General features: G+C 38.1%; 1 protein-coding gene across 4 annotated transcripts in view; it reads right to left on the reverse strand.

Annotated features, from left to right (window-relative positions):
* Positions 1 to 25,060, reverse strand: part of UBE2K (ubiquitin conjugating enzyme E2 K) — a 44,155-nt gene extending 19,095 nt beyond the window's left edge. For 2 of the 4 annotated variants that reach the window (XR_009274650.1, XM_058803461.1), the window contains exons 1-3: positions 24,916 to 25,060; positions 7,688 to 7,781; positions 2,423 to 2,481 (exon numbers count right to left, since the gene is read on the reverse strand). Coding sequence is in view for 3 of the 4 variants with exons in the window: in XM_058803461.1 (XP_058659444.1) it covers positions 2,423 to 2,481; positions 7,688 to 7,781; positions 24,916 to 24,978 (216 nt within the window). In the remaining variant the exon portion in view is untranslated. Of the gene's footprint in view, positions 1 to 2,422; positions 2,482 to 7,687; positions 7,782 to 11,780; positions 11,987 to 24,186; positions 24,270 to 24,915 lie in introns of those variants that run through there. The other 2 variants (XM_058803462.1, XM_058803463.1) reach the window with 2 other exon arrangements.
* Between the last annotated feature and the right edge of the window lie 265 nt (positions 25,061 to 25,325).

Consider the following 25,325-nt stretch of genomic DNA (forward strand, 5'->3'; position numbering starts at 1 on the left):
TTAAAACAAAAGCAGGAATTAAGTGCAGTATACTAAGTAAACATTTTAAATCCACCATTTTAAATAATAGTATGAAGAAATACTAATTTGGAAAATATAGTACTACAAATGGAAGTAAGATGTGATATTGCTTATTTCAGGAGGCTTCAAGTTTGTAAGGCTGTCTGTTAGAGCCTGGCTTTACTCACAACAGACTACTGCCCATTCCAGCTCCCCAAACTCATCCCTAATTGCTTTCCCACATTCATGTGTTCACATCCCTGGATCACACAAAGCTACTTAGAAATATCCTCCAGCATACAAGTGTTTTCACAAGCAGATGGTCAAATACAGACTAAAAACTTCTAACATTACTAAAAGTGGGCTTTCTAGATTTCACAAAGTCCTAAACCCTTAACATAGAAACTGGATATCATTCACTGTTGAGCTAAACTGTTGGCTACAGATGTGTTGGAAAGTGGATGCTACTACGTCTATAACCATCCTGTCTCATTACCTCATATGCAGAAAGCTGTTCACCAACCCAAAACTTAATTAGATTCCTAATATTTTTTTTGCTATCGAAAGGATCTAGTCCCAGCATTCATTCATGAATCATGTCCATATTTTTACAGTAAAGTGTATTCATGTTTACAAAGCATTACTAAAACCGGGGTTTGGTGGTTTGGGTTTTCTGGGTATTTCAAGACACCAAGAAAGGTAAAAGCAGCACTTTCTCTTAAAGGTCTCAGAGACCAAAGCTGTCCTCAGAGAGGACATACGTGCCTTTGGAAATTCCCCCTTCATTTTCTTCATGTTGCACTGTAATTGCCTTCTAGTGATTCTGACCCATCTGCTTCTCATCTCCTCCTCACCCCAAACTCCTGAAAAACATTTTATGTATAGCACAGATCTTTTGACTTTTGCCCCTGACCTGCAAGCAAATCAGTGAAGAGATCACCTGCCAGGCACTACAGCAAAAGACCAGACATACAGGGCTATAATAAAATCAGTGCAATCCTGGTGTCTAAATAGGCAAGACCAGAACAGTTCTGCTTTCCAGGACAAAAATAAACCATCATGTCAGCTGAGGCACTTATTGACTACCACATTCTAGAAATCACTTGGAAAATGTAAAAAGCGATGTAAATACTGGATAATTTCTCACAGTGAACGACTGCTAACAATGGCTGTCAAAGCACATACTGAACAAGCTAAAGAATTCTTTCAGATGAAAGGCAGGGCCAGACACAAGCAAAAAGGCTTCCAATTCAAGACTCCAGAATAAGAGTACTATGCTACAATGCACTGAGTTTCTAACAGCTGCCTGTGAACTCTGGAAATTGAGACCACCAAGCCCTAAAGCAGCAACTAAATCATGGTATACAGACTGATCTTTCAGCATCTGCAACCTGTTTCAGCTCTCCTTAATTTCAGTCCCAGCACAATGTGTGCAGATTAAAGAACTGAAGACCAACAGACATTTCTTTAAGATTTTCTGTGTCTTTTGCTCCATCCCCAAGGAAGTAATTCAAAGAACCTATGAGCAACTGACACCTCTCTCCTCCTTCCTCTTTCCCAGTTCCTTGCAAGTATTACATACCAGGGTGAAAATAATAAGAACCTAGGACATGTTCATGAAAGACCTCTTTCAAACAAAAAGCAAACCAATCAAGAAGTGGAGTCAGACAACTCAAGTGACTACTGATTCAAGGCACTGAAGAGTGGACTAAATCAGGGCACAGGAATCTACAGCTGCACATGGCTGGAGAGAACATTATTCAGAGTGGAATGACAAAACTGAAGCTCTAGAAAGATGCAGTAAAGTTAAAAGGCCAGTAAGTTGTGAAAAATATGAGTGACTTTACCACAGCCGTTTCTCATCTCTCATCCACGTGCATGATATCTATTTCTATTATATTTCTCTGTTGGTTCTTCAAGACACACAACACTACAAGTCTCTATTTAATTATTACTAGAAACTTGGTAGGTTAGATTCAAAAACCTTTTAAGTATAACTTATGGAGCCCAAGAAATTAAAAGAACCAATAAATCCCTATTACAACATTTCTTCAACAATGCTGAGGGGGAGGGAAGACAGCTGTACCCTCCACATAATTTAAAACTACCTGAAAACTGTATTTATCTTGTCAGAAAAACATTACATTAGGGTCAATAATAAGGCCCAAGCTCCTCCCCCAAAATTTCCCAGTATGTACTTTTAGGAACAATCAGAGTGTACCTCTGACTAGACACAGTTTTGCATCCTGCTTTGTTTCTACCTAAATGTAACAGTTCCAATCCTTGTCTAGAAGTGAATTTAAAAAAAAACAACAACAAAAACCAACAAAAATATCAACAAACAAACAAGTATATAAGAATACTCAAACCAAACTTGTTGTAAAGCCAAACTGTATTACCCAAAAATGTGTGTTTGCAGTACCTTAGGAGGATTAAACGGATATGTTTCTGGGATTTTTATCTCTAACTGATATCTTCCACCTGCAAAAGACAAGAACAAGTTGGAAATTATACCAAAAGAACATTATTCAAACTTAAGTCTTTCATGACACTAAAGCTTACACTTCTAAATGAGCTGATTTTCAAGTTAATTCAAATTCACCCAGCCGTATTAATTAGGACATTCATTTAGATTTCATCTATTTCACAAACAAATGCAATAAAGTCAGTTAGAAAAGCTGTGTTTGCTTGTGCAAATCACTACCTATATTTCTTAGGTATATTTATTGTGTACATTCTCATTTCCAGTCTTATCATTTCCATGCTTTATTTTAGTAAAATATACCAAAATAAGAACCAAATATCTCCTAAATAGATGAAAAAAGAGGACACGAGAATATTCAGGCTCAACATGGGATATTACATTATTTTGGCTCTTTTTTGATACCTCTTGACAAACTTTCTTCAAATTACACAATTGAAATTACCCGTATTTAATTTTAAACTTTTTGAAATTCAAATACGTTCAAGTAACTCTTTCAGAAAAGTTCCCACACTTTGGGAAAAAAACAATAAAGGAGGTACCAGTGTTTAATTTTTATTATGTGCTACATTACCAGCTGAAGTAGTTACTTCTGTTTCAATTCTGCCAACACTTTGACACACCAGTATCATTAATACAACATGAAGGGCCAGAGCATACAATAAAGGATAACAGGAGCTTGAAGACTGAACCCCCTCCTATTGCCCAGTTTTAAACATTTCTCAGTTTGATTTATTTGTCACAGTATCATTCCCTATCCTATTTCCATTATAGCTCTGTTAACATTCAAGTTCACTACCAATACTTATGTCTTCTGGAGCAATCTCAGACTATCTCTGGCTGCACAGTGAAGGCCATTTGCCAGACAGCAGTTCAATGACAAAAAGAACAGGGTATTAAAAAACATACACTGATTTTTAGACATTTCATTTTTTATAAAAATTGAAAGCATTTATTCTCATTTGCATTTTTTTTCTTCAACCTGCTGCTCTTCTTTCAGAAACCTTTTCCCTCTGTCAGTATAATGCGTTACAATTTATACAATTTCTTGAATTAATGCTGAAGTATTTGCAATCTATTTTCCTTGAGATTTCCAGTGATTTACTCTGCAAATCAAGGCACACAGAACCAGCTCTCAAGTAGTTACAATACTGGCAGCAAGATGCACAGGGAAAAAAGGCCTCCAAGTACTCCTCTCAGCAGTTACAGTATATGGCATCTTTTCATCTGTGCCAAAAAACACATTAGTAGCTCCTAAGAGCTCTCATTTTTAAAATGTATTTCAGTCTAATACACTCCACCTGAAACTACTTAGCATCAGTTTGGAATTTTACACTATTGCCTACAGCTGTTCTTTTTCTCACTTAACTCTAAAGTAACTTGAGACATTTTAACAGACAGTACTATATAAGAAAGACCAATAAATCCAAAATTATAACAGTAATGTCTATGTTGATTGCTTGTCTGCTCACAGGACAGCACAGGATAAACAGTTTTGAAGAAATACAGCAATAAGACACCTCAAGGAAGTTTGGTTTTCCTTTTCTTTGAACTGAAGCATAATTCAGCAGCAACTGTTTCTAAGAAAAAACCAGCTGCACTCATCAGTCCTTCTACGATTTTGCTGCCACATCATTTTGTAAGGTAATATGCAATCTATCCTTAGGTATTACCATTTCTCCTGCTTACCACAAACTATTACAGTCTTCTGCCTAATAGGATATTCAGCCACCAATATCTTTCACCAGAGACTGAAGAGCTGGTAGTGTTATTTATACAGTATTGTTTTGCACTAAACTTTGAGGTTAAAAATACAGGCTTAAAGACATAACCCAAACAAATCTGTGATTTTTTTAATACTAAATTTAAAATACAAATTACGAATATATTAATTTCTGCAAGCCAATATTTCAGCATTTTTTAAGAGGATGCATATGTATGGCTTTTTTGTGGCTATTTAATGCTTGAAATTGAATTAAACAGTAATGGCATAATATTCCTTCTGTAGTCCTACTGGAACAGGTCTCACAAGAGTTAGAGCAATTTTTAGCTATTTCCCTTGAAGAAATAACCTATTATAAATTTTGCAGTTGCTGTGGCTCACATGCAAGCTTGGCTTGAAATTAATAACAATATTACACAGGCTTTAAAAAAAAATAACCTCAAAAAATCCAAACCCACAAAACCTCAACCTATCTACTTAAAAGCTCTTGACTCAAGTAAAATCCAGCAGCCATTAATCAAGTCTCTCAAAGGTCCTCTCTCCAAACACATTTTAACATTGGATGCAACCGTGTTTCAATTAAGTGGTGTCTTGCAATATTCCGGTAATTGATCAATATGAGTTGACACTACTAACAGATAAATAAAAGCTGTAAATTTTGTCAATAGATGGCATTCTTCCTCTCAGTCACTCTTAACTAATGTTCCAACATTACCTATAAAAAAATTTGCAGCAGCAGTTTGGTTTCAGATACCTCACCAACTATGGTCAACAACTGTTCTTTCACTTCACAATGGTTCTAGAATTCCCTCCTGTATCACAGGGACTGTCTGACCAGAACTACTGCATAAAACTTCTTCATAAAGCACTTCTTGCTGTGTCACTGTTCAGATTATAGATGACAAAACATCAGTCAGTAATTGTGCAGCATGCATAACTGCTATAGTCATAAAATGAAGACAAAAAACACTGGCACGCCCTTCATAATTATGTAAGGGATTAAATGCATATAACTATATTACAGAAATATTAACATTCCAAAGCAAATTATTCTAATGTCAGGAAACACCAGAAACTGGGCTGGCAGTAACTCTCATTTTGTTCCTCGAAGCATATGACTTCTAGATTAAAGTAAGCATACAATCACATTGCTCTTCCATGAGATCCCTGCCAAAATCAGAATAAACAATAAGTTCAAACTCCCCCCCTCCCCCCCCACCAAGGGGTATTTACTATATCCTCATAATTAAATCTACTCAAAGGTATGTAAGTGTGCATGCATTTCACATCAACAAATTCTGCACTAAACATATTGCTGTTTTCCACTAGCAGGATATGCTGAATATCTGAGCACAGTACCCAGCTTTTGAAATTCTTGTCTACCTGAATCATTCAGCATCACGCAGAACCCAGTTCTGCAGACAGATATTTCAATCTTTTTTTACCCTCTACATGAGCTGCTATACAGTTTTTAACTTATGTAACACTCATGAGTGTTACATATTTAATTTCAAATAACTCTCAATACATTCTCTAAAACAGGCCTATTTTATAAGCCAAGGTAATGCTGACCTGGAGGGGGGGAAAATGGCAAGCTCTGACAAACCAACTGACCCAAGAAGGTTTCATTCTCTCTGAATGGAAAATAAACACCAAAACCAACACCCTTCTACCACCATTCAGATGCTCCCTAGTATTCAATTGCCTATATACAGATATTAAGTTATTACAATACTAAGTCTTGGATTTACAAGACTAAAACCCTCTGATTTTATAGATTCCCATATTATACTAAATTCTAACTAGAATGATTCCCTTCTCAATAGATCACCAGCATGAGTCTGTATTTTAGGTGAACATTCTCAATTTATTTGCCTGAGACTCTCCTTTTTATTGTTCTCCTTTTAAATTGAAGGCACATATCACAACCAGAATAAATTGTTTCCAGACATTATCATCTGTCAACTATACATCTGCAGATGATGAGATGGAGACACATGGGACAAGGGAGGGAGAGGGAAAAACCACCAGTATTTACTAGAATGTTGAGGGACTCTGGAATCTGCAGGGCACCCCCACCACTACAGCTGCTTCCACTTTTCTACTTTCTTTCTTCCAGATTAATTTCCCTTCTTGTCAGCTTCTGACATCCACCCCTGCCCAGTATTCTTCCATGTCAACCACTGTCATGCTATTTCTTTCTTCTTTTCCTGTCCTGGGTCCCAAAGCTAGAGGGGAGACTCTCCCTGCTCTCAGTCCAATGCTACTGCACCAGCTTCTAGTCCAGAAAAGCAAATCACAAGGGATGTCCTCCATTAGGGAAGATGTGACAACCAGATTTTCATTAGCAGTCACTAATGCTTTTGAGTACATACACTTCCTATAGCTCTAAAACAATTTCCAGGTACTTTCCCCACCTGATGAAAATTTATTTTTTCAAAATAATGACAAATGGCATGTGTCCAATGTCAAGGGAATACTAAAGTCTCAGTGTTAGCTCAAAGGCATAGAGCAACTAGAGCACCTGAAGAACATGCAAAATAGTTTCATATTCCAAAAAAACAATTTATTTGCCTGAGACACTCCTTGATACTTTTTTATTGAAAGTACAAATTCAGATCAAAGTAGATACCTGGCATGAAAAAGTGAAGTAAAACTATGTTTTAAAGCCATTCAAATTTTTTATTTAAAAATTAAAAATCCTTACTTATCATGAAAGAACTTTAAATAGAAGGTATGTCTGCCAGTTCCATATATATTATACACAAAGTTTACAAGTACCAACACTATTGAGTAATTTTGTATCTCTGCAGAAGCATGTTATATTAGCCTCTGTTAAAGCTTCTTTATGGAAGTTACCTTGCTTTTACCAGACTGTAAGAGATGCATAATTAGTAATACCAGCTTTAATAAACTAGAAAGTCAGTAAGGTATAATTTTTGAAGAGAGCTAAAGATATGAAGCTCTACTTACAGACTCCCCCACATCAGTATAAATTAAGTACTGGGACACACAGATGCCCAAAATTAATCCCAAATTTAACTTGCAACAGCATCTCTGCTTGAGATGGGAGAAATGCAATGTTTATGAATGATCACCACTCTAGATCACAGAAATACATGCACAGTTAATACATGCACTGAAGCTAAGTTTCTTAATGCTTCATGGTTAAGGAGCTCAAGCTCTCAAGACAGTAAACAAACAACTAGAAGTCAGAATTATACCAATTAAACCACTCTGCTCATATTTGTAAATTAACCTTGATATGGGATAGTCTATCCTACTGCCAAACAGATCTCTCCTCAGGGAACACAGAAGCTGAACTGAAAGAGTTTTTTAAGCTTATTAAAAAAAAAAAAAAAAAAGACTATTTTAAAACATGTACCTCTACATTTTATGCTGTAATTATTTTTACAAACAAAGCATCTCAAGACACATGACTTGAAATGTACAACAATTGCATACACAAAAACTTTACTTGCCTTCATATGGTGTGTCCGGAGGTCCTGCTATTTCTCCTCTTAATTCTGTAAAATTCTCATCTACAAGATCTACTTTAATTTGATTTTTGCTCGTCTTAAAAATAAACAGAGAAACAAAGAATCATAAGTAAGCATTTCACATACAAATTTCCCCCAAAATATGCTGCTTTAAATTTTTAGAACAGTACTTTAAAGTAAGTAAACATTTAAAAATATAGTAACCTAAAGTTAATAGCTATCTTCCAGTTGAAATTTTACTTCATTAAAAACAGACTACTTGTGAAGCATTAGAAACTTCAGTACTATTTATACTATCACTAGAATATGCAAAGCAATCCAGCAACATATCTAAAATTGTACTTCAAAGTTGACTACATTTTAAAATGACTGTGATCTTTCAAATCAGCTATTAACTCCACATATGTAAATTATAAAATTAAATTGACCAAATTACACATCAGTTCTTTTCATATTTAGACCAATTTATTTCAAAACAGACATTTGTCACTTGCAATGGAGCACAAAAAGACTTCCCCAAACAGAGTAGTATTTTTAACATTACGAAGATCTAAACAGAATATTTTAGTCTTAAGATCATGTATATCTTTAATATTTAGGCATAAGATACAATTTACTTTATGCACTTTAATTTTATTGTCACCTCCTCAACATTTTCACACCCCATATGAACTTCTCTACAAAATAAAAATAATGTACTTTGATACTGGAGAAAACATATGTTTTCCCAGAAACAGATTCTCCAGAAATGTTCAGCTAGAACTACTCATGCCATTGAATCTGCTTTCCAGGTCCAGAGAGCAGTATTAGTGAAAGCCATGAATCTCCCAGCCAGTAACTTTTACTGGGGAGTTGCAAAGCACAATCTCCTTTTAGAAAGATGTACCATCAAGTTTTCAGAGGTAAGGAATTACAGGTTTTTCCATTCTGCTACTTCTGCATACTGTGCTCACTGACTGCAATACAGATTTCTTAATTCCTGTGTTATTTTCTTGCAAGAACTGTTAGCATCTTTTCAGATCTTTTAAAATTGTTCCAACTAGTTCTATACAGCTGTGCTTCTTCTCACCCTCAGAGTAAAGGTGGTTGCTGGCAGCTACTGGAGAAGGATTAAGTCACATAAAGCTGCTGGGTGCCACGAGCTGGTTCCTGAATCTACCAGTGATATGAACCATTAGGCACACAGCATTCACTGGACAACAGCTGGGAAATTACTTCTGCTTCTTTCCTGCAAATGTTCTATTCAATCAGTCCCACCAAAACAAAGAGTGCTCTTCTGACCAGGTATGTCCACAGATATAAAGATAAAACAAAGATTAGGTAAAAGTTTCACCATGTAAAAAATTCTAATTCACTAAATTAATCCAATAGTGAACTGGGAGCTTTTAACATCTGTAGTTACATACATTTGTATTTAAAACTTAAGATCCCTCCAATCCACACAAATGAGGCAGCACCTGCAGCTCTCCACAACAGCCAGGCACTGTCAAAAATTCTCTCTCTGAATTTGAACTTGATCTTATGTGACCTATCTTCTTGCAAGCTTTCCAACATCACTTTTAATTTTTTGCTCTCATGCTTCCAACTGGCAGCTTGGTCCAACACCTCACAATTCTTAAAAGCTTTCTCAAGTACAATTAGAAGTTACAATCTACTCATCCCCACTTGTGACAGCACTGCTTCCCAGCTTCAACAAGTTTTTCATATATCTAGTATTTATTCCCCTTGTAAAATAGATGGCATTTACACTGATTTTCCAGCCTTAATTTTGCTTTAAACGAGATGAAATTCTAATCTCACCATACTGATTTTTTTATAAAAGGTTCACTACTATGTCCCATGATCACCTAACCAGCCCTGCATACACAAATTTAGACAATGTCTCAGAATCTGTGCCATGAGCACTCTGTTGCACCCACTGAAGACACATCACAACCAGTATAACCTAAGAAAGATGAAATCTGTCTTTTTCATGGCAGCATGAAAAGGCTCAGATCAAGTGACAAGAGTCCCAGCAAGGACTCCTGCAGAAGCTTTTGTCCTCTCCAGTGACTGCACAGAGCTTTGTCAGAGGTACTGCCCCTGTGCATGGACTCCTCATTCCCAAAGCAGCAGAGTGGGTTAAATAACCAATACAGGTGAGTCACTGTAACTCTCTGTGCGGGTACTGCAGTCACTCAAACCTCAGCTGAGCTTCTCCTGCTCTCCCTCAGCCAACATCACCTGGCAAGCTCCAACTTGACAGCAGGAGTTCTTGTCCTTTGCAAATAACTTCTCATTTAGAGGACTGTACTAATAGCAAACAGGATGAATTTCAATGATACAATCTAGGGTTAATCCATGCTGCAGCTTGCTTCATTTCCTACTTCACATTGTGCTTTTCCTCAGTGACCTCTTGCACACTCTTGTAGCAGCCTGGATATTCTCCTTCATATTCAGTTTCAATTAGTATTACACTGGCTGTTTTTCACAACAAATCCTTTCCAACTCCACAAATTTGTTTAAAAGCAATCAAACACACAGTCTGTCCCTAAGATCAGTTTCTTTCAGGAGTCAGTGATCCTGGTTCCCACTTTGAGATGACTGCTTCCGTTACTACAGCTGTAGCTGTCTCCATGCTGTGCACAGCACCTTAAGGAAAAACAGCAATACTGCACTGTTTTATTGCAGGGATTAACTTAATTTTGTATTCATGTTTAAATTCTACCATGTTCTCCATATACCAAATTAATTTTTTCTTCAAATAGCTGAAGATCCTTTGTTCCATGTTATTCTGACACTTTTCAAGGTTCAGCTCAGCTTCACCTTGACAAGTATTGCTTTATCCTTCATTCCTGGAGAAACAGCACCAAAGTGATTATTAAACAAATTAAATCTGGAGTGTTTTCCTACAACATTTCTCTTTAATGAGGATCATGTAGGATAAAATTACCTAATTTTAGCAGTTCTACAAAACAAATCCCTTCCCTCCACCTCTACCAACAATAGTGATCTTCAAAATTTTTCTAACACCAATAACCTTGGCACAGAATTTATGACTCAGCTTGTGATCTCACACCCCAAGTTGATTTTCCAGAAGCAGTCCTACAAAGACCTCAATACACTTCCACACCAAGTCTAAAACAGCCTCACCTCCTGTTGATCCAGTAACAATTTAGTGACTAAATCACTGGGCTAGCAATTCCTGAAATATGAGCCATGCCATTACTCACAGCATTTATTTCCATAATTTCAGAGCAGAATTCTGTAACAATGTAGTGCACAGAAGTCCATCAGTAAAATCCTCTTCTAGAAATCTACAAGTTCAACACTAGCAGAACTTTCCATTATCACACCTGAAAATTATTTTGATCAAGACTGATCAAAAAAACGCAAACAACAAACAGAACACAAGACAGAGAGAAAGGAAAACTGATGCAACAATTTTCTGTTGCATCATGCAAGGGAATGCATGATGCCATTCCCTCTGTTTTTCTTGATAGTCTAGATGGATTATGCATAGCCATTTTTCTTTCTAATTCACACTAGGGTCTAGTCAAAAGATTTGTTGTCTTTTAGACCAACTCAACTGCTAAGATTCTTTTTGCAATGCTACAGTCCTGCTTAACCAATTTTATTGGAAACCTTGTGGAAACTAAACCCAAGTTTAAGAGACTAAACTAAAAGTATGACGCAGACAAGTTGGAGAAGATTCATACGATGACCTTTTATTCACTACTAAAAGCTTTATCTCTAAAAAGAAACCCAAATGAATCAATCCTTCATGAAGTGTCATTCTGTGAGCATCTTCCAAAGACAGGACACTTAATCACAGTAACCATTTATCCATAATATTTTGTCTTCACCTGCTTCCTCTTAAAAAATTCCAGAATTATACTGTCTAATTTTATGTTTTAGACACTTCCTTGCAAAGAACACACAATCCACTCCACCAGAAAATTTGAAGAATAAGTTCTGCCAGTGTGAAGACATAAACACACATCTTCACCTCTACTAAAATAATTTTAGAGAGCAGCTCTGGACTCTATAATATTACTCTCAGCAGATAACAAGCTCTTCTGTTCTCCTTACTCACCATAGTCTACAGGCCTTAATAAGGAGGGCCTGCCCATTCTGAGGGCCTGTCTGCCTTCTGCAGGAAATCCAACCTTTTTCCTGAGCTTTCAATACCATTTCCTTCTCTCTTCTTCAACCTGCCTTTAGAAACCTCTTTCATTTCTTCATGGCCTATTATCCTCTTCACTAGTCCAGTACCTCTACTCTTAAAAATCCAGTGTTTTCCTTGACATAAAATAAACAGACAAAACCATTACATATCAACACAAAAGAGCATATTAAGATAATAAAAACTGCATTGGTCTTCTAAATTTTATTTCTCACAAACAAAATACTATTTACTAGATTTACTAAAAGCAGAAGAAAATTATATATTCAAAGTTTGATCCTGGGTAAGTCTACTTCATAAAGACTGAAGCAGAGCAAACAGCTTTTTAGAAATAGGAATTATAATTATACCAGAACTTTTTATGCCTTCTAAAAAAGCCTCCAAATTCTTCAGTTATTTTGAAAAGGAGACTACTAGAGAGTGAATCTCAAGTAATCTGCATAAAAATGCCTATTATCAGAGCTGGTGATATATGGACAGATACTGGTAGGCTAAACTAAAAATTAAAGAATAAGATGTTTCTAATAATTTTTTCTTTAATTACATGGCCAGCAGTCTTGACATGCGTTGAACTCTCTTGAGTAGAAGCAAAAAAACCCAAAAAACCCAAACAAACCCAAACTCCAAATAAATCCCTCACATTTCCATGTCAGCCACGGCTACCAAACATCATAAACTTAATACTGGATGATGGCAACATACAAAAAAAGTTTTGAGTGAAGTTTTCCTAGAACCAATCAGCTCTACTTACTCCCCCCAGGACAATTTATTCACATCAGACCCTCAATCCCTGTATAATAAATTACTCTACAGAAACATAAATGCATCCATTAGCAAACATAATATGTTTTTAACTATTGGTGTCAAAACTAAAAAAGAAAATTATGTTTATTAGCAATATTAGCAACTTCAGCACGTTATTTTAAAAACAATAAAGCAGTGTCAAACTGTTACTTGCATGTTCTAGATCTGTCTCTCCTTACATTTTTAGATACCATGTGCAAATTCCAATCAAGTATCTTTGGGTATAAGGGACAAGGTGATAAATACCGTTTAGAAAAACAGAAAACAAGACACAAAATCACCTTAAACAGAATAAGATCTGGAAATTAAAACCTAGTGGCTACTTCTGAATTATGTTGTATGTGGGGAAAAAAACCTCCAATAACAACAACAAAAAGAACAAACAAACAATACCAAACCAAGCAAAATCACAAAACCCTGCTATTCCATACAGGAATTAATTACCTACAGTCTGTGATTTTACTGGTCTTATAAAATTATTTATACATACTCTATATTGGATCAAGTGCTGTTATTTTTTGTTAATTTACTTTGTTTTACAGAAGATAACTCAGAAAACTCTAGAAACAGATGCATGTATGTACATAAACAAAACTAAACCAGAAAAAACTAGCCTGAATATATACATATATATGATAAATGATGCATACAAACATTGCACTAAAATCAGCTATGTATTAAAACTTTGTAATCATTCAGGGCTTTAAGACTAGATCCCTTACACTTTAAGAAAGAGTTTTAAGGAAGTGACAAAAATCTTAAAAAATGTACATGCAAAAAATTCAGCAAAAATTAAGAAATAAACTTAAAAACTTTCTCTGGAATTTTCTCAACCAAGGACAAAGTCTGTGAAGGAGGTTTTGTATACGCAAAATGTTTTCAATCACTAATTGTTTCCCTAATCACAGAAACAAAATAAAATTACTTCTTTATCTTTGTGACAGGATTTTAAAATTTTTGATTCATTCATGAGGTAAACTGGCAATAACCACTTTTGAACCTACTAAAATATAATAAAAATTTAGTTACTTCTTTAATTACAACCATGACTTACAAATGTGAAGTAGGTACTTTTGAACATCCAAACATTTTATACTGACATTACAAAGTTCAATATTTAATACGCCAAATTAAGTGAGAAATCCTTCACCCTAGTCTGAAGCCATGATAGCAAAATTAAATTGTTATACTATAAAGTTACTAGTGCCTTATAAACTCTTTTTACCCTCCCACTCATTTTATATGCCAACACAACAGTCTTATTCTACATCAAAACCTCTCATGAACATATTTCACCAGATTTACAGAAAAAGATCACCTGACTATCCCTGTGAAATCCATAACACGATTTTTGCACAAGGCCATAAGTACTCTGAGTCAACTTGTTTTGAGCAAAAGACTCCAATATTTCAGCAGCAATTTATTCCAGAAAACAATCATTTAAATAAATTAAAAACCAAAACCAACTTCATCCTTCTTATCCTATTTACCAACTCTTTGCAAATCTGTGGATAAATATTCAAAGGAATTTTGCCTTGCAGTATTTATCTTGTTATTTTCTTATGTTCTTTTGCTAAGGCACCATTCTGAACTTATTCCAAATGGTTCAGGTCTCCCTCCTTCACTGACACGCTAGAAAGGAAGATTGCTAATAAAGGCTTGTGTCTTCAGCTGCTGTCTAAGAAGTCAATACCAGACTCTCATCTCCCTTCTTTTCAAACTAACACTTTCCTTTCTTAACCCCCTTGCTATCCCAGAGCAGGCCAGAGTAAATACACTGCATCCACTCAGTTCCCTCTTTCACAAGAAATGGGAAAACATAAAAAAGGGAGGTGTCACTCAAGAAAGCAAAGTGCAGGGCACTGTCATGCAGAAAAACAGCAAATTCAATGTACCCAAAAAAAAAAAACAAACCAAAAACCAGTTTTATAATCCCACTGCCACCCCCTCAAAGAGCTACCAAAGCAAGAGGGAACAGTTCAATACTTCCAAAATATTCCTTCAGACTCACTCCAGCTTAAAGCCAAAATCAAGTGCATACCCTGAGCCTATTATGATTAAGAGAAGCAGGAATGCCACATAACTAGCACAGTGCTATGAAGCACACAGGCTGCACTAGCAGCTGAGCTCAGCAGATCACATCTGCATTCTAGAGCAAGCGCCTGCTGACCTTCAACGCACAGAGCAGCCACAGAAACAATCCAGGGCTGGGGCAGGGCAAAGAGAGGAAACACTTCCGTCAAAAGCACATTAAAGAGCAGTTCTCTAGATAAGAAAGGGTCAATACCAAGAAATACATTTCCTTAAAATGCTCCCATGTTCTTTAAACCTATCAATAATTTCAGACATGGAAGTTCTACCAAATTTCACATTCTATTTCATCCCCCCATATCAACATATATTAGGTGACATATTACATCTGTCCTAGTAAAACTAGGTGACATTGGTTTTGCATACTATTTGTTTCATTTACTGATAAAAATACTATGTTACTAATAAGTAACTTGTATTTTAATGTATCTAAGGAGCTACAAGCATGAATACTGTGTGAATTCTGTATTACTGTTGCTTAGACAGTCTAGAATTTTCACATCTATCACAATATAAAAGAACAATACTGAGGGATATTCTTTTCCTGTCAGAACACAAAACATCTCAAATATTAAAACCATCTTCATTTTTCAAGAGTTAGACCTGTAGCACCACAAAGTTTTAGCACAATTTTTTAAATTAAAGGTAGGTAAATACCCACTCCTGCTAATGTTCAGCTGTTGAAACATCACTCTACCAAAACACTTAAGACACTGTACTTCCACGGTGCCTTAAACCAGTCTAACAGTGGCCAAGGTCCTACTTCCCTTCTTATCACAGAATTAATGTCAATGAGGGGGTAAGATTTTGTAATAGCACTCACACAACTGCACAGCAAACATCTGAAATAAGCACATATTAGCAAGACAGTTCTTTCACTTTAACCCAACCCCTGATTTGATTCACCACTGAACACCGCAAGTAAAAGAAGAAGCACAAAAACAGGAAGAAGAGGGATGTGACCCTGCTCCCTGGAACTGCCTTAGGACTAGTTAAAAGAACTCTGAAACTTCAGCTCCAGTGTCTGTCCAAACTATTTCTGACTAACCCATCACATCAGTCTGGGAGACCAGAGGTGTAACTGCCCCAGCTCTTGTGGCAGAAGCCCCAAGTGCAGTTACACAGTCACTGCTTGTGTCACTGAGGGACAGTGTGGTGACACTGGTAAAGCTGTGCCAGCCATGAAAGGTGTGTACATAACTGCTCATGCTCTCTCCTGCACTCCTCTAAGGGCCCCTGCACAGGCCATGTCCAGCTGTGCAAGATACTGACAGGACGTCAGAGCATAAACTGTGTGCAAGAGTTACCAAAGTGATCTGAGCCTGCTAAGATACTCGACATCAGTGTGGGCACAGTGCAAAGGACTCCTGCTCCCTTCAGAAGAGTAAGGCTGAAAGAAAAGATGCATTTTTTCTATCTTTTTATGCATGGTTCTGTTTTTGATGTAGAACTGAAATACCCTGCACATAAAGCATGCTTTAATAATAATTTTGAACCATTCTTTGAATTAACCATATTATGAACATACAAAACCATTTGATGCAGACTCTGCAGTAAATTCCATGTATCTACCCTACTTAGGTTAGCAATTCTACATATAAAGGAATCACAGGATTCAGTTCATTTTAAATTGATTATGCTAATTCAATCACAGTCTCAGAGCTTGAAGACTAGTGAAAATAGCTCAAGAACAGTTTTTCTGTGCTAGCTTCCCACATGGACACCCTTATTCCAAAGTGGAAGGGCTTACCTAAACACCATGAAGGCTCTAAGAGCCTCCCAAGAAAATACAACCCAGCTACCATGACTTCCATTCATGTATGCTGCCTAATTCCATCACACCCTCCAGTACTTTAACACATCCTAACACAGCAAAAACTCAAAAATACTTCCTCACAGCTCCTTTTCAGCTAAAAATAAAAAGTAAAATATTATCAGCTTGAACTAAAATACCTGTTTAAGTAAAATATGGACTAATGTATTTGTGTGTTTGAGTTTCTTCCTCCCTTCCTGAAACATTCCATAGATGTATTTAGAATCTGAAGGCATGTTACCTTAAACTTGTTTCTTTAAAAGTAATTAGACTTACAGTCTTTCATTAGTCTTTCCCAATCTGAACTGTTTATCATACTGGCTAATAATGAATAAAAATGATGAAATAGTGACCTTCAATTAGTTTCCTACATATTTTGTGACAAATAGACAGGACAGCCCTTATTAGCCATCCAACAGAAGAATGATACTCAGGATGAGCCCGGCTCTCCCAGATGTTGGCACAGCCAAACTGGAGTTACACTGCAGGCCTGACTTTTACAGTGTCCCATAAAGCACAACACTGAATGAAGCTTCCTCTGTAGCCACTGACACTCACAGCATCTCCCTCCTGTGCAGACACTCTGAAGGACAGACAGGAGCAATTCTGTTGCAATATACTAGATTAACAAACACAGATCTGGTACTCAAAGAAAGTTACTTTTGCTACTCACAGAGATACTTTATTTATGATGCAGATATTAGTTCATTAAATACTCAGGGCAAGCATATTCAAGTGCTCCCAACTCTAATATTACAAATATTAACACTGATATAATCTCAAAGGAAAATTTTGGATAAATCAAGACTGCAGAAGTGGACTACATCCAACTCAGAATATTCAGTGATTCTGTGAAACCTCCCTCGAGCGCCATATAGAATATTATCTGCCAAACTTCCTACTCTTTGCCATAAAATAACTGAGTCGATTCCTTTGCTATATCTAAATTGCAGAAATTTTAATTAGCTTGTCAAAGACAATGAGATAGCCTGCCTGTTAATGATAAACTTTAACCTAAAGCATTTTCTCAATTTAATATCAGCAGCAATTATTAGTGTAAAAGTGATGAAGTATAATGACAACAGTCCTTATTAGGATTATGGAATCCAGGAATCTAAAAACCATTTAACAGGTAAATAATTTAAGAAACACTCTAAGTACTTGCACTAGCTTAATGAAAAATAAAGACCACTGGACTGTTACCCAGCAGTTTCTTGCAGTTTATACTTACACAAATTTATTATGATAAAATGTTAACTTTATTTAAATCTCATACTACATAAAGTGAACTAACCTTAGGACTCGTACACTTCCTTTCTATTAAAAGAACTCCTGAAAACAAGCACAGAAGAATGAATGCAAGACTGGAATTGGTAAAGGACTGGCTAAATTTTAGCACTGCTTTAGGTTCATAGAGGGTTGTTCTCAGAGGGTACCATCATCAGCTCCAATCTATTCCCTGGTCCTAAACTGATTAATCCACTCCTGTAACGAGGGACTGCTCTCCTTCCTCAGGTTTTTATGACATTACCAAAAACAACCAAATGAGTCTGACTCCAATGCAGACTTAGGTTTTTCTGTTTTCCACTTACTCCCAAAATGTTTAGGATTCTGCCAACTGATATATAGACCACTCACTGGAAATCTGGACCCAACTGGATACACAATAACATAAAAAAGGCACCAAGTGACACAGGCAAAAGCAATAGATCTATTCTATGCACAAATATTCTGCTACCAGTACTTGGCAAACTCATAGGTCTGGTCAAAGGATCACTAACATTGTATATTTTAAATCACAGACTTAATGCTAGTACTGATTAGTATCTACATAATACTGTTTCTAAAAGTGCACTGGTATTATACTCACAGAATTTGAGGAACAGCTACATGGTTCAGGTAAAGGGGTGTTAACTATAAATAAACCTAATAATTCTGAAACACCATCCCACACGTGAGAATAACATGCAGTTTTTTCACCACTTATGGACAAACTCGTTTGATGGCAAAGATGTACAGAACCATTCTCTGTTATTCCCCAGTACAAACCAGAAGATATAACCAACACACCCCAGATAGGATTAAGGAAACCAAAGATGCACAGTAATGGTGTTCCACTATTGTTTTTATGCAGTTATAGGAAACAGATCTAAACCTTGTCTTGCCTAAAACTGTAGACATGGCTAAAAACACAGCAGACAAAATTATTTTTGGTGATGTACCAAAGATCTCACAAACAACTACTTTAAAGTTAAGATAATCTTCACATTTCAGAGAAATGAAGCTTAAAGAAGTAGTACAAATCTTGTATTTGTTCTACTTTCAGGGTTCCAAACTAGAACTTGTTCAACATAAAAACCCTGACAGCATTGCATCTACCAGAAAAACCCAGCCTCCAATTTATCATACAATAGTGAAAATTTTTAAACTAAAAGAAATGGTCTGTTTCAAAATTTTTCTATTTGTTTACAGGGAAAGGCTTTACCAGATGTGGCAAAAGAGTTGGAACCCTTTTATGTTTTCTTTGACAAACAGAAGCAGTAATTAAAAACCAAACTTATACAAGAGATTCTGTAATCATGCAGGTAGAGACAGCTGGGTGGCTTCTAGTCCCTACCTCCTGCTCAAAGCAGGTCCAATATGAGCAGGTTGTTTAAGAATGTGTTGAGTTTTGAACAACTCCAAGCACAGAGATTCTGCAAGCTTGCTGATCACACTGCTTAAATGTTTGACAACTACCATTGTAATTTTTTTTCAGTGTCTAGCCAGGATTTCCCATGTTGCAGTTTGTGTCTGCCACCTCTTACCATATTCCCATGCACTTCTGAGACAACTTTGGCTCTTCTCAGGAGTCTCTCATTAGGTATTTATAGATAACAGGAAGATGTCCCTCTCAATAGTTCTCTCAACAACATCAACTCTCTCACTGTCTTCTCACACATCCTGTACTCTTAACCACCTTGACAATTTTATGCTCAGTTCATTTGTGTTTGTATCTGAACACAGAACACCACAGTGTTCTCTCAAGCAGAGAACAGAGGTGAAGAATCACTTCTCACAACTCACTGGCTACACTCTTGCTACTGCAATCCAGTATGTGGTTGGACTTCTTTGCCACCATCACGTTCAACTGGCTTTTCACTAGGTCATGAAGTTCTTTTCCTGCTAGACTGCTTCCTTTCCAGTCAGTCTCCTGACTGTACATATGGATGCATGGAGTTACTTCCTCCCAGGTGTAGCACTTGGCACCTACCTCAGCTGAGCTTCAAAAGGTTCCTGCCAGGACATTCATTTCTCCAGCCCGCTAAGATTCCATTTTGCATAGCAGCCCCAAGCTCCACACACACTTTTTTAATGGTATGCAGGCCTTTGGTACCAATATAATAATGACACTTTAGGCATTCTTATGTTTACACCTTTTTTTACCTTTATGCCTCTCAAGCAACTAAGCACACTCAAGCTTTTTTCACAGTTGTCCTGGTTTTGGCCAGAACAGAGTTAATTTTTTTCCTAGTAGCTGATACAGAGCTGGGTTTTGAATTTAGTCTGTGAATAATGTTGATAACACACTGATGTTGCTGGGTACAGCTTACTCTAAGTCAAGGACTTTATAGTTTCCCATGCTCTGCCAGTGAGCACAGGAACAGCAAGCCAGGAGGGTGCATGGCCAGGACAGCTGAGCCAAACTGGCCAAAGGGATGTGCCATCCCCCAGGATGTCACACTGAGTACAGAAACTGCGGGGATTGGCTGGGAGCTGCTGATTGCTGCTGGGATGGGCTGGGAACAGATGAATGGGTAGTGAGCAATTGCACTGGCATCCCTTGTCTTCATCCAGCTTTATTCTTCTCTCTCTTTTTGTAATCTCCCTTTCCATTATTTTTACTATATTTTACTTAAATTATTAAACTGCTCTTAACTCTTGGGTTTTATCTTTTTTCCAATTCTTCCTAGCCCACTGTGGGGAGTGGGGTATCTGACTGAGCAGCTGCACAGTCCTTGCTGGCCCCTGGGATTAAACAACGACAACAATCCCACTGCATTCACTAAACTTCTACTGATTTCAATGGGACTATTCTTACAAGTCAAAGGTTAAGCACATGTATCATCACAAAATGGAAACTGTTTAAAATATGTATGTTGCTGGCTCAGGAACCATAATAGAAGAAAATTCATTCTTATAAATACCTGCATTGCTTCTGCATGATAAATAGGAAGAAAAACAAGAATCCTACTAATGCTAAAGTACAATTACAACCAGAAGTTTCCACATTAGTGGATTCAGTATCTAAGACTGCCCAAATATAAGCAAACTAAAGCAATGAAGTTTTTAGGAGCTTGAAGATTAAATATCTATGGCTTTTCCAAAGAGCAAAAACATTTTCAGAGATGTTACTTAGTATCTTGCTATATACTGAAATAAATCACAAGATCTCTAAAGGCCTACTCACTAGTTCTTTACAAGTCCAAGAAAGGTATGGCAGACTACAGCTATTTTTCCCTTCCCTTTTGCCTGCAAATCACTGAAACACACAGCAGACTCCAAAACAAACACTCATTTCCTTCTTGGAAATCAAGTTCTTGAAGTTTTTGTTGTTAACCCACTATCTTTGCTTGAATGCTGTTTTGGGTTCAGGCAAATTGCAAATTTACACTGCTACTTCATAACTGTTCATGAAGATACTCACACTCCATAACTGCAGCTGAGTTAAATTTACTGGCAGCTCTACCTGGATTTACCTGCCATAAATGTCTCTTCACATTTGTAAGAGAAGAACACTCCATGGCAGACATACCAGCAATTCTCCTCTTGCTAGAAGGAAGCTATGTTTCCCAAAGCGTCACCTTCAATACCAGATTAGAGTTTTCACTGCAAAAGTTATCAATTAGTAGAAAACACCTTACATTTCCACATGATAAAAGAAATTGGGTGGCCAATTAAACATTGAATCCTTCACTGCTAGCACAGTCTAATTTCTTCAAAGTAAACACTGATGCTTTATTAAATTACAAAAAACAAGTTACACATAATGTTTAACATACCTGATTAATTACAATACATCTCACCATCAGTCTTTAAGTGACCACAAGAACTTTCATGTTTCTATTCATTATTAAATGCCAGGCAAGTTCTCCCTCTCACAAGATAGCTACTTGCAAACAGAGAGCAGGTAAGGATTTGGCTACCCAATGCAGCATTCCAATAACTTAATCTAAAAATAACACAGCTAACCTTCACTAAAACTTTCTCCTACTTAGTAAAAGCAGGATACTATTCTCCTTCCACCTCTTCATTGGTTTCTGCATCATGCTGCAGCTTCATACTTTTGTTCAACATGCATTTTGTAGCTTTATAATTTCAGCCCATAAAACCAACAAAAAAACAGATTATTGAAATGACAGAACAAGGAGAGAAATAAAGTGGAACATCTGATCCCTTGCCTACACATATTTAACCAGTAAAGTTACTACCTAGATGAACTTAACAACTTTATCCTTGTTACAAATGCACCTACCTTAGAACTGTAAAGCCTTCTCCACACACAAAAGTAAGAAGTTTAAAAATCATACTTTAGAGAGCACTCCTGACAAAGAAACTTTGATTATTTTTATCTATTTGATTCAAATATTAAGAGATGCAAAGTTACAGGTATCCCTCTTATATAAACCATACCCTACTTCTTAAGGTAATATGTGTTTATAACAAAACTACAAATAATAAAGCAAGCAGTGCAGAAGCACTTTTCCTCAAGTGTGAAAAGACCTTAAATACTTTTACAAAACACTCAAGAAGTCCCAGACGCAACTTAGAAATATGGAAGATCCTTCATCTCTTACCTGTAAACCAGACAGCAAGGTAGTATTTCATATTTTAGTTATTTCCCAGGAATTGCATTCAAGGAAAAAGGAAGTGCTAAGTAACATGAAAAGTCTATTTAGTCCTGAGTGGCAAGGATTCCTAGATCCTTATCCATAGCAAGGATAAACACACTTTACAGTGAGTTTAGCACTTCCAACACATTCTTCAAATGCAGAAGGAATTAACTGTCATCCAGCTGCTCCAATTAAAAACATTTCTAGTTCCACCCCTCTATTTCAGCATAAAGGTGAGTAGTGGAAGAAGACAGAGAACAAACTTCCTATGTACTTTTCTCCCGGTGTGCCTACCCCCTTCCCAGGCATTTGGGCTCCTATTACATCTACAAGGAAAACGGGAGGAGGGGCTGCTCTTCAAGTAGTTTGAAGCATTAAATCAGGAATAATTTAAGAACAGATAATGTGAGCCACTTTGCTTTCAGAGAGGGACTTACAAACCTCTAAACAACAAATTTTACATTGCCATTCATTAAAAAGATTTATTTCTTTTTGAAGAAACCACGTTTAATAATAATTTTAGTAAATAGTAAGAAAACTCCTTTTTGTTTTGTGATTTGTAGTATTTAATTGGACTTTCATTCATCATCCCACTCCACATGTTTTCACACCCAGTGATAATGACACCATAGTTTGACTGCACTGGAATGTACAAACATTCACAAAAAAACTTTGCTTGCAACTTTGATAACCATTGAGTAATGCTGAAATTTTGCATTCAAGACATGGGAGTCAGTATAGCCTGTAAACAGCAATTTTATACATACTAATGTATCATGACACTTATGTAGCTTGCTAATGTTAGAAAAAAAAAGAAATACCAAGAGTCTACTGTACTATGATTTTGAAATTCCATTAATTGAATTTCATAAGAATTATGACCTTTTTTCTGGATAGCTTTAGGCAGCTCAAAGGCTATTTTCAAATAATATCCATTTTCAAACATCTGTAACTGCGTCCTAAAGACTAAACAAACAGAAATAATCAAAAATGAGCACACTAGATCCAACCTTTACAGTAAGAAAATTTACCTTTCACCTCCCCAAAACCTATGTAAGTTAAGGTTTCTTTTATTTTCTCTACATAAAGCAAAGGGAAAGGGTTTTGAAGCCTTTAGAAAGCACATCCAAATAGACCTCTTTGTTTCCACAGTATCAGCTGGTTATACAGGGTATGAGGTCTACATTCTCTAGCATTGGTATAAAGGTATCCACCTAGAAATTTCTCTTGGTTTCCATGCAATTCTGTGTTTGCTGTGCAATAGCTTGGCAAAATCATCCTGGGCTCTAAAGGCAGCTGTAAAACAAGGCACGTACATTTTTCTAGGGGCTAGTTCAAGATGCAAAGCAACAATGTTTTTAGCATACAATTTAAAAGTACATCAACTACTGCTACCCTAAACGTGTTTTCCTAAAGCCATTAGTACCTTTCAAAAATTATCCTCTCATTTTTTCTCTGTGAATATGTCCAGATTTCTGAAACACCAGCTTCAAGAGTTACACATTCACATTAATATTTCACAAGATCTAACCTGCAACATCATCCCAAGTAGGACGACAATGACGACACAACCATTAAAACCTATCTGGCTGACGTCCACCAACTCAGATACAGACACAGCAAAAGCTGTATTGATGCAAGCCTGCAAACACTGCTATTTATTCCCCCAAACTGATCAGAACTTCTTTACTGCTGCCCTCAAAGTAGACAGCCTCTCTTACTGACCACCACATACCTCTGAACATACTGATTGGGAAACGAGGTAACATGACTCAAATGAGTGAGGCTTTAAAAGCATCCTTCTGAAGGTGAGTAAGCCTGCAGTGGGATAAAGGAAGTTCTGTATACAGGGAAGCTAAATAGAGGCTTAATAGCAACCGCTAAAAAACCCCAAACATTAAACCCCTACCCTGCAGCCTCTGGCCTTGGCGAGCCGAAGGGGTCAGCTGAAGGGGATGTGTGGGATCACGTACCCCGGCTCATCCTCCCCAGTCCGCTCCATCCATCCATCATCCATCCATGCCTCCATCCCTGCCGGTGCCGCGCGGGCGGACGCGGGAGGGCGCGCGCCGGGGGTCCCCGCGGAGGCCGGGCCGGCCCCACCCGCTCCGCTCCGTGGCCTCCGGCCTGGCGGCGCTCCCGAGCACAGACGGCCGGCAGCCCCGGCCGGGGGCCGGCCCGCCCGGCCTCTTCGGGCCCTGCCGCCGCGCTTCCTGCGGCCCCCTCCTCCTCCTCCTCCTCCTCCTCCTCCCAACGGCTGGCGCGCCCCGTCTCCCCAGGAATCGCCATTCCCCTCCCAGATGCCGTGGGACGGGCCCACCTCCAGCACGGGGAGGTGGGGCCGAGGGGGTGCGGGGTCCCCACGAAGGCCGGCGGGGCACCCGCACCGTCCACTGCTGCCCACGCTCACACGGGGGAGGGTGGTGGTGGCGGACGCGCAGGGGGTGGGGGGAGAGGCTCTGACCTCTTCGCTCTTCAGCACCTCCTTGAACTCCCGCTTGATCCTCTGCACCGCGATGTTGGCCATCTCCGCAGCGGGCACCCCTCGCCCCCTCCGCGCCGGGCCCAGCGAGCTCCGCCGCCGCTCCGCTGGAGAACTCCCGGCCCTACCAAAATGGCGCCCGCGCCGAGCATGCGCGAAAGGGTCGCCGCCGCTCCTCAGGAGGGGCCGCGGCAGCGCGGCCGGAGCGGCACCGGGGCGGCGGTGGGGCCGGGGGGGCCGTGGCTGGACGCTGCCTGTGGGGCGACTGCGGCGAGTGGGCTCTGGGCCGCCGCCTCCCCGCTGACCCCGAAGGAAGGGTGCGCTGCCCACCTGTGGAGGCGCAGGGGTTCTCCCCGCCGGCCGCCCACCCGCCCGTCCCGGGAGACACCTGC

The sequence above is a fragment of the Ammospiza caudacuta genome, chromosome 4, assembly GCF_027887145.1.
Source record: "Ammospiza caudacuta isolate bAmmCau1 chromosome 4, bAmmCau1.pri, whole genome shotgun sequence".
In the NCBI taxonomy this organism is placed as follows: Eukaryota; Metazoa; Chordata; class Aves; order Passeriformes; family Passerellidae; genus Ammospiza; species Ammospiza caudacuta.